At 51.4% G+C, this 10,347-nt stretch overlaps 1 protein-coding gene across 1 annotated transcript; it reads left to right on the forward strand.

Annotated features, from left to right (window-relative positions):
- Window positions 1-5,764: 5,764 nt before the first annotated feature.
- Window positions 5,765-9,608, forward strand: BSX (brain specific homeobox). The gene is made up of 3 exons (XM_060605069.2): window positions 5,765-6,152; window positions 8,137-8,333; window positions 9,369-9,608. Exons 1-3 carry the CDS (start codon window positions 5,891-5,893, stop codon window positions 9,606-9,608), a joined length of 699 nt encoding a protein of 232 aa, XP_060461052.1. The 5' UTR covers window positions 5,765-5,890.
- Window positions 9,609-10,347: the final 739 nt, after the last annotated feature.

Genomic DNA, 10,347 nt, shown 5'->3' on the forward strand with positions numbered 1-10,347 from the left:
TGCAAACATTTGTACTTTCTATTTCTTTTGGTTCACTAACTTGATTGTATTATCAACGAAAGTCGGAAGAGCAAAAATCAATTCGTCTTTGAGAACAGTATTCCCAAACAAATATAGCCGATCCATCATTTTAACAAAAATATGCCAAGTATTTAGTTCCATGCACAAAGTCCTCTTGGGAAATGTTTACAAACTCATCTCTATGCCTCCTAATAGAGTTTGAAAAGGTTTTACAATCTCTAACATCAGAAATTCGCAGTTCATAATGGTAGCATTTTATGCCCCATAATTTTCAAAGCTATGCATACTAATTTGGTGTTCTTGTTTGAAGTACATTGTATCACTAGGTACCAAATTTTAAATCTGCGAATAGAATTTGGATGGTTTAGAATGGAAGAAAAGGATATTTAAAAGGCATTTTGATTAGCTTATTGCTTTTTCTCCGGTAATACATTTGGTTACTTTTTTGGGACTTGATGAGGAAAATGGTGGGGATATTCTCATTTCACTATATATCTTTTAGAGGATTAAGTATTTCAAACTCCAGGTCTTTCTTTCTATCGCTTTATGAAGCATGTTTTAAATCAAGATGTTAAGGGCAGCACAGAAAACTTTGAAAGAGAAATGAACGTTTTTAAAATTTAATTTTATTTATTTTTTATTTATTTTTGGGAAATGAGAGTATTTTTTAAAGTTTATTTATTTATTTTGAGACAGAGAAAAGCATGAGTGGGGGAGGGGCAGAGAGAGAGAGAGAGAGAGAGAGAGAGAGAGAGAGAATCCCAAGCAGGCTCTGCACTAAGAGAGTGGACCATTAGTTCATGACCTGAGCCGAAGTTGGACGTTCAACCGGCTGAACCACCCATGTGCCCTGAGAAATGAAAGGTTTTGACCCTATAGACTGACATTGTCCTGAATGAGCAAACTGGATGGTCCTTACCTGAGGAATACTGTGATTTGGATATCTTGAATGTGTTCTCATGGGAGTTCACATCCTAATTTCTGGGGGTAAGGGCATTATTTGAAGACGCATTTGCAGGAGGCATTCAGTGACTCCTGTTCTTTCTCTAGACATATCATCCACTTTGATAGTGCTTAAAATAAAGTACTCAGAAAGTGAGCTGAAACCGACAAAAAGCAATATAAGACAAAATGTTATGAGTAAAGCGTGTTACTCGGATCCTTCTAAAATACATTTCCCCCCTTATTCTGAAGGCCACTATATAGGTAACGTGGCTAATGGCACCAGTCTCTTCCTTTGATCATCAATAGAATTATCTTTTTGGGAAACCAAGTCCCAGCTCAGATGACAGTTTTAGATGAGGCAGACATGAAAGAGAGAAGGATTGTTTAATTATTTGCTCCCCGAAAAATATGTCTTTTCTCTCTTGGAATTCGTAATTCTTCAGTTGAAACCATAAGCGGGAGCTCTATCAGCTCTTGTGGGTTGGGTGAGGGGAAATGCATTTGATCTTTATTTATTTTTTGCTCAGGGCAGTGTGCAATCCTGTTTATATGTCAGCCTATCATATAGCTCCAGCCTGCTGGATCTGGGTGACAGATTTTAGTCAAACGAGAATCAATAAACGTGAGTCCATTTATCTAATTTCCTAAACCTTGGGGAAAGCTCGGGAAGGTGTGTACTGAGTAGCCTGGCATATAGTCGATGTTCGGTGAATACTCACAATAATCGTATATAATGCATGCGTAAAAGGCAGGCCTACGAAAGTGCTAGGGTGGCTTCAGCCACTGCTTCCCATTTTTCTGTGTATGTCTACCTACACTGGAAAGGGGTAAAAGGGATTATGACAATGAACTAGCCGTGTGCTTCCCAACAGGTAACTGATAGTTTAACCAGTAGCCACGTGCATGTGGTTACTGAGCACTTGAAATATGGCTAGTAAAAACTGAGATGTGCAGTAACTATAAAATACACGCTGGATTTTGGAGATTTAGTATTAAAAAACACGAAGAAATTAATCTATTTGTATTGATTGGATGTTGAATGGTATTCTTGGTATATTGGGGCTAAATGAAATACATTAATGTTTCACCCGTTTCTTCCTACTTTTTACAGGTGACTAGTAGGAAATTTAAAACTACCTATGTGGCTCACATTATTGGACAGTGCTGGGCTATCCTTTAGAGATAATCCAGGCAATGAAACATCTCTGCTTTTAAGGGGCGAATTGTTTATAAACTACCTAAAAATATAACTTTGGGGCACCTGGGTGGCCCAGTTGGTTAAGCCTGTGGCTCTTGATTTCGCCTCAGGTCATGATCTCACGGTTTGTGGGATCGAGTCCTGCGTCTGGCTCTGTGCTGACCGCGCGGAGCCTGCTTGGGATTCTCGCTCTCTCTCCCTCTCTCTGTGCCCTTCCCCCCTCTGTTTCTCTCAAAACAAATAAATAAGCTTTAAAAAATTTAACATTGTTGAATTTATTTTTTGAGAGACAGAGAGCGAGTGGGACAGGGGCAGAGAGAGGGAGACACAGAAACTGAAGCAGGCTCCAGGACCTGAGCTGTCAGCACAGAGCCCGATGTGGGGCTCAAACTCACTAGCGGAGAGATCATGACCTGAGCCGAAGTCCTACGCTTAACTGACTGAGCCACCCAAGCGCCCCAATAAATAAGTTTTTAAAAAATAAATAAATATATAACTTTTACCCTTTAGGTAGATTGGCCCTAAAAGGGCCAGGCCAGGTGGCAGGGGAAGGCCTATAAGCTCTGGAGTGCCTCTTCCTCCTTTGGTAGGACAGACCAGAATGGAACGTCAAAAGGAGGCTGGACATCTTGGGGGCCTCCTTCACCCCAAAGCAGAAGTAGGATGGGCCAGGCCAGAGCCTTGGGGGGAAGGTAGGGAATGGGTTCTGGTAACCCTAGCATTTCTACATTAGAATACACTAGAAACTCAGCTTCTGCTCAGTAGCCCCACACCAAAGAGAAACTTCCCAGCTTTCTTGACTTTTCAATTTCCCCCAAGGGTGTGGGCCACAGCTCTAGAAGGAGTCTGAGGCCAGGACTCAACAGGCACGTTTCCAGCACAAGGTTTCCCTGTACGGCCTGCCTATTTGCAGGCAGGGCTCACCCCCTAGAGCTCTCAAGATAAGCCCCAGCTGTGATTATTGGAGCACCCTGGGAGGAGGGGTTCGCCCTCATGGAAAAGGGTGGTGACCGAGGAATCCCTGTCTCCGCCTCCACTTCCGATCCTAGTTCCCCCACAGCGTCCCCGGGCCTGCTTTGGTGTGGGCTGCTGGCACTCTCAGCTACAGAGCTTTGTTTCCTTTCGGTACAGAAAGGGGAGGCGGAGGCGAAGGAGGTAGGAAAACTCTCGCAGTCTTCGAGGTCCTACTTCTTTCCATAGCTATCCAGTTTCCTCCCTTCCTCTTTTGTCGTGGTAGGTTCCTGCTAGGGCCTAGGCAAAGGCAGTATAACTGGATTCCCCAGGGAAATGCCTTCAACTCTCCCTCGGTGGCGCTCAGCGCTTGGCTCAGGAAAGCGAGTCCCAGCGTGAGCAGAACTAGAAAAAGGGGAGCGTGTCTGCCAGAGAGCGGGGGGAGGGGGGCCTGGAGAGTTCTGGGGGAGAGCGGGGAGCTGAGTCCTGCTGACGTGGAACAAGGGGGAGGGTAAGAACCCAGCAGGCAGCCTATCCCTCCCCTCCCCTTCTCGATCCCCGCCCCCCCCCCCCCCCCCGCCCCCGTCCCGCCCCCAGAGCACCCTGGTTCTTGAGTAAGGCTAAATTCTGACAAAGGGTTTCAGTGCCTTGACTCAAAGGTAACTGTCACCTAAACACATTTTTAACTGCTCCTGCTCCCAAAGGGACATTCACTAGTCTCCTTATTTCTGTTTCCCAGGCTCAAGTTAGTCTCCGAGCCCAGAAATGAGGCTGAAATACCACTCCCCGCCCCCCTGCAAGGCTGGGTGCAAATATGTAGGGATGGAGTGCAGGGTGCATTCAGGGTCTTTACTGAGGCCAGTGTCTGGTTGTACACCCGCCACGCCTTCAGTAGCCACTCAACTCAGCCTTTAGGGTCTTAGGAGACAGGATGGCTTGGCTTTCACTTGCTGTGTAGGGTCTCACTGAGAGAAGTGAGCATCGGTAAAGTGTGGACTGTCACCCCCAGCACCACTCCCCAAGTCTCCTCGGTTTCGGTTTCCCTCTAGCCCTGTGGAAGATAAACAGACCAGGGCTACAGATGAGGAAGGACTCCTGAAAGTCCACTCTTTTCCTTCTCTGTGGATGCCTGCTCTCGAGTTTTCAGTTATCATTATAATCAGTTGAAAGAAAGAAAGAAAGAAAGAAAGAAAGAAAATGAATCACAGTTCAGACTCCAGGACAAAACATTCTGATTTTGTTTGGATGGCCTACTTGCCGAGATCTTAAAGTTATTTCTCCCCCTCTTCCCCCCTTCTTCTCACTCCTCATCTATTTACCATTTACCAGTTCATCCGTATGGAATACGACGCTCCCACTTCGTGGAGCACTGTAGTTTGGGGCCTAATTGATTCTGGTAATTAATTTGTTCTACCTGCTGGATCAGATGGAAATCCTACCCGCGCGCCCAAGGATTAGCACTTGGCTTTCTAACACCTCCTCTAATTATCTAATAGCATGGGTTGTGAGGACTCAGTCTCTATTAAAACACTTTTACTATTAGCGGTGGTGATTGGAATTGTGAGGACGACTATATTTCAACAAATTAGAGCTTAAAAATGGGGAGATGGAAGAGAAGTGGCTTCTTTTAATTTCCCCGAGTTTAACATCAATAATTAGAGCAATTTTCGGAGATGCGAGCTGAAATTACCCCTGCTGTGCTGTAGATGATCACCTTAATTTTAGCAAATTGACTCCAGGGAAATAAATGGGACAGATTAGAAAGAGACAAACAGCAAAACAAAACAAAACAAAAAAATTTTAAAAAACCAAAACCAGAAGGATTGGGAGTGAGGGAAATGAAAAGAAAGGCTGGGAAATAGAACAGGACACAAAAACCTAGGACAATTATTTGGGGGGGGGGGCTAGCATGGAAAGGGGTAGAATGGCAGAACTAGGAAGCTGTGTGAGTGGAATGAGGGAGGAAGTAATGGAAATCTGAGAAGAGATGGAGACTGGCATTAAGAAGTAGGTCTGGACATACTTACGCAGACCAAATTACTTGACTAATGTAGATAAAAGTCACACCACTCTCTATAACTGAGGGAAAGAATGTTATGATCATCAACATTTTACTTATTTACCTCGACAGTCCTTCCACGCCTCAGCCATCAGTTTAAGTTCGGTGTAGCGGATATAGACTTTTTCTCCTCACGTCTCCCTTTCTCCTTTGCTATCATCTCTCTAAAGTTTTAAAACCTAGGCCCAACTGCCAAAGTAAGTGCCTTATCCCTATTGCTTTGGGGTCGTTTAAATGCCTTTTGCTCTCTAAAGAGGAGTCTGTCGAAAGACAGAGACCTTTTATTTATAGCTTTCTTTTTAAATGGCTGAAAGCAAAGCAGCTCAAATTGAGATCGAGAAACCAACCTGGTAGAGAAGCGAGAACCCTGTCCGCTCCGCTCCCCCCCGGGCCTGGCCGGTTGTATTCAGCACCGCGGACAGCTCCCCGCCCCGCCCCGAGCCCACCGCACCCTCCCCTCCGCGGCTGGCAGCTTTGCCATTGGCTCTCCCACCTCCCCTTCTCGAAGCTGCCGATTCTACACATAGACCCAACCTACCCAGGAGCTTGTCTTCTCGCCTCTCCAGCGCCCGGGGTAGCCCAGGCCGGGGAGAGAGCCTCGAGGGTTTCTGAGCCTCGGAGGGTGGTTGTCGGCTCTCGACTAGGCTTGCTGAGTCGCTGCCTGCTTCCTACACTTCGTCTCCGGCCCTCGCCCTGTGGCAGGCGCTTGGCTCAAGATGAATCTCAACTTCACCTCCCCTCTGCACCCGGCGTCTTCTCAGAGGCCCACGTCCTTCTTCATTGAGGACATCCTGCTGCACAAGCCCAAGCCGCTAAGGGAGATGGCCCCTGATCACTTCGCCAGCTCTCTGGCCTCCCGGGTGCCTCTCCTAGACTATGGCTACCCCCTCATGCCCACACCCACCCTCCTGGCTCCTCACCCTCATCACCCTCTGCATAAGGGAGACCACCACCACCCTTATTTCCTCACCACCTCGGGTAAGTAACAGGGGCCTCAAGGTTTGGGGAGCGGAAGAGCAGGTCTCCCACTATCGGCCCTAAGTCTGTGATGGAGCTGAGGAAAGGCCAGAGCTGGTTCGGCCTGGCTTGGCGGCTTCCTTCCCTAAGTGACAGTGGAAGGTTGGGGATATGGCTGAGCTCCCTTGAGGCATGCCAACCCATGGGGAGCACTCATGGTCACTCTGCATTCTTTGCAATGGAGGAAACGTTCCTATCCAAGAGGCGACTGGAGGGTTTTGATGATAGTGTTGGTAGACCATGCTCAGTCTCCTTCCTTGTGGTCTTCCTGGCCACTTTGGTCCAGCTCTCAATCCTGATTCTCTGCCTCTCCTCATGCTAAAGGAGACTCCTGACCACCCCATGGAACACAGCTCAACTTTCCAGCTCATTAGTTCCAAAGGCTCCGGGCGGGCCAGCTCTCTCCTCTCAGGCACTGAGCATTCACGGATGCTGAAAGGGCTTAGAAGTGAAAGAAGGTTTGGGATAGTCGGAGGACTGAAGGTTTGATGTGGCCGGAATAGGGGAATAATGAACCGGGGCACAGGAGGAGGGACGCTGCTCCTCTTGAACTCTCCTTACTCCAGAAGTCTAACTCACAATCTTGGGCTTGGCTGCCCTCCTCTGCCCTGGTTGCTGGCTGAGCTGGAGCCCTACGCCAAAGCATCTTGATTTTCCGTGAATGACAAGGACTGGGGGGAGGGGCAGCAAAGTGTGGTTGGGACAGGGAGAGGTGAGGAAATACCCAGATTTTTTTTTTTTTCCTGCTCTCTGAAAGGCCACATTCACGCTTTCTTCTGTGGCATTTTCATTTCAGTTAAAACATAATAGTTCGCTGCGTGCAGGTGCAGAGCACGGCCGAAAAAACAACCCTGGTCTGGGGGAGAGCCGTGGAAACACATGAGGCAGTTTGCGAAATGTGGGCTCTGGGCTCTACGGCGAGAGCTAGAAGTTTTTGTGACGCGGTAAAACCCCGATTCTGAGGCACGAGGTCGGCAGGGCAATTACAAAACCTATGTGGAAGCCTGCATTTTGGTATTGTCTTCACTGCCTGGCCAATGACAGTCTCTTCTGGGTTCCCCCCAAACAGCAGTGGCCAAAGCCCGTGATGACAGAACTGCTTGTTTTGTTTTTGGTTTTTCCCTGGGATTGGCAGAAACGGATGTCTGTGGCGGTTTACTTGGGGCATCTCAGACACTGTAATGCCTGTGAAGGTCAGGAAAGACAAGATAAGTCTCCCCAGACGTGGAGGGCGTGGGGAAAGCACTTCAGTCCTTCTGCTTAGGGTCCGAGAGAAAGAATGAGGGCCGGATTACAGGTCCGGGTCCCCAGCGGGCCTCCTCCTTCCGGAACGTGCAAGGCGGGCACTGCCCCTCCCTTCTGGCCCTTGAGCTTCTCCTGATGAGTTTTCATCTGTTTCCTTTGGCCGCAGGCGGGAGAATGGGGGCAGCCCGGGAAAGAGAAAGGTGTTTTTTTTAGTGAGGTGGGGAGGCGAGGCCACAGTCGCGCCTCTAGTAGCCCAAGAGCAATGCTGAATGTCGTCAGGGGTGGGGAAGGGCGGCGGGTGGTCAGAACGGCTACTGGACCAGCGGGCGATCGCAAGAAAACTTCGGGAGGCGCCACAGAGGACTGGGAGCTGGCAGACGTTATGGAAGTCTTTCAAGAGACATTTTTTAAGGCCCCCGATTAAAAACAATTTCTTTCCCGTTTTACTTCACCGTTGATTGTTTGCGTGTCTAGATGGCCTTCCCGATAAAGACCTTGCAGGTCTATTCTTGTGATGTGTTCTTTCCCCTGCCCTGAGGTTCCTGGGAGAAGGACTGGAGAAGGTCTGGGGCGGCGAGGGGACCAGCGGAGGAGGCACGCCCGAGGCGGCGGGAAGCGCTGGGGACCAGGGGAGCGCGGCGGCGGCGGCGGCTCCCGGGTGTCAGGGCTCGACCCACTCGGTTGCTTTTCTCTCTTGCAGGGGTGCCGGTGCCGGCGCTGTTCCCGCACCCCCAGCACAGCGAGCTGCCGGGGAAGCACTGCCGCCGCCGCAAAGCTCGCACGGTTTTCTCGGACTCGCAGCTTTCCGGCCTGGAGAAGAGATTCGAGATCCAGCGCTACCTGTCCACGCCAGAGCGGGTGGAGCTGGCCACGGCCCTCAGCCTGTCCGAGACGCAGGTGGGCCGGGGAGGGGCAGATCCGATCCCCGCCCCGCTTTCCTCTCCCGGTAGCTCCCGCCGCCGCGGCGTTCTGGAGTGGGAGTGGCCCCTCTCCCCGTTATTCTAGGCTTCTCCAAAGATCCTTAGTAAAGGTACCCACACCTCCAACCTCGGGTCAGACTTCCCGAGACCTAATCTCATCTCTCTCTCGAGCGCTAGACCTGGAAGACAAACACCTTTGGTGATCCTGATGTCCACTGTGTGTCCGAGGACCGCTCATTCCTGTGCCGCCCCCACTCCTCTCCGAGCCGGGCGGTAACCCTGGTCGGACGTAAAAATCAGAGACTAGGCCGGCTCTTGCCCCGAGAGAAGCGCGCACGGAGGAAAATTCTTTCCTTACTATTTTAATCTCTCTCCCGCCTGCGAATCCAGCCTCCCCACTCCCCTCCTCCTTACTGCCCTGTCCTGAGTGGAAGAACTTTTTTTTTTTTTCCATCTCCCAGATGCTGTTCACCTGCAACCTTCAAACTCCTTCCTCCACTGCCTCTCTCTCTCTTCTATTCTCTGTACCCGGGAGCCCCGCCAGGCGCCAATGGTTTTTCTTTCTGATGAGAACCAGCAAGATTGATTCTCCCCCTCCCGTCCAGGAGTCTTGCTGGACCGGGTGTTTAGAGGTCATAATCAGGAGACCGTAAGGTAAACACGAAGGAGATTCGCCCACGTAGCGCTTACTACTGGCCATTCTAATTAGTAACGTTAATTAGATATTAGTATTAACCAGTATTAACTAACCACACCCGTTTGACCTTTACTATTGTTTTGGATAATGACTTCCAGGAGACTTAGGATGTCTGGTTCTCATTCAGCCTAAGACGGTAACTTGCGAGCAGTTCAGGTGTGACTTAACCCAAGGAAGAGATGGTCACAGCTCCTGGGTAATTCGTGAATGGGTCGCGGTCCATTTTCCTAGCCCCCAGCAGTCTCTGAGATCTTAGTAACTATGGGTCTGAAGGGATGACGCGGTTGTATATTTTTTTTTCCTCCCTGCAATCAGGTGAAAACGTGGTTCCAGAACCGGCGGATGAAGCATAAAAAGCAGCTGAGGAAAAGTCAGGATGAGCCCAAAGCGCCCGATGGGCTCGAGAGCCCCGAGGGCAGCCCTCGCGGCCCAGAGGCCGCATCCGCCGAGGCTCGGCTGGGCCTGCCCGCCGGCCCCTTCGTGCTGACCGAGCCCGAGGACGAGGTGGACATCGGGGACGAGGGGGAGCTCGGCTCGGGGCCGCACGTGCTCTGAGCCGCGTGGCGGGGGAGGCGGGGAGGACGCGGCGGGGCGGGGCGCGGGGCCCTCCGGGATCCGGGACACTCGGACTCGGGGCCGGGGGGCGGGCCTCGGAGACAAACAAAACACACCTGTCAACCCTCGAACTGGTGCGGGGCCCCGTGCTCGCGCCCTCCTCCCCCTGCGGCCGGCCCGCCGAGACCCTGCCGGGCGAGCGCGCACCTGCGTTAGCTCATTCCCGCGCCCCGCGTCTTAAGTGGCGCAAGCTGGACCCCGGGCTGGCGGTTCTCTTAACTCCGCCGCGATCGCAGACCCTCTCGGCCCTCACCTCTCCGCCACCTGCCCCCAGCTCCGTTGTCCAGGCTCCGCGACCTCTCCACCGGGACCCTTTGCCCTTCCTTGGGTAGACCGATTGGCCGCAGGTAAGGGACCGGGTGGGCGCCTTCCGCTCTGCGGGGAGCCAGGTTGAGGCACAACCAGATGCTTAAGACGCCGGTGCCCGACCGACTCGCGCGCTGCTTGCCACTGACCTCGCACTCGGGTCCCCCGTCTCTAACTCAAAAGCGAAAGCGACGCCCCCTCCTCCGGGCGGCGCTTCCCATCCTCTCCCGTCGCGGTTCCCTCCCGAGCTTGCGGTTCGCAACCCCGGCACCCCTGGTTTGTGGCCCCCGGGTACCCCTGCTCTTGACGCCGCCTCGCCCCCGTCCAGAGCGGCGCGCCCACCCGCGGCGAGAAACTTGGGCGGAGAAAACAC

This window comes from Panthera onca, chromosome D1 (assembly GCF_046562875.1).
Source record: "Panthera onca isolate mPanOnc1 chromosome D1, mPanOnc1 haplotype 2, whole genome shotgun sequence".
Taxonomy (NCBI): domain Eukaryota; kingdom Metazoa; phylum Chordata; class Mammalia; order Carnivora; family Felidae; genus Panthera; species Panthera onca.

Excerpts from the sequence above, each read along its gene's own strand:
- BSX (XM_060605069.2), top strand. The coding sequence starts at position 5,891 with ATGAATCTCAACTTCACCTCCCCTCTGCACCCGGCGTCTTCTCAGAGG. Across the intron at positions 6,153-8,136 it reads TTATTTCCTCACCACCTCGG|GGGTGCCGGTGCCGGCGCTG; the intron begins GTAAGTAACAGG and ends TCTCTCTTGCAG. Across the intron at positions 8,334-9,368 it reads TCAGCCTGTCCGAGACGCAG|GTGAAAACGTGGTTCCAGAA; the intron begins GTGGGCCGGGGA and ends CCCTGCAATCAG.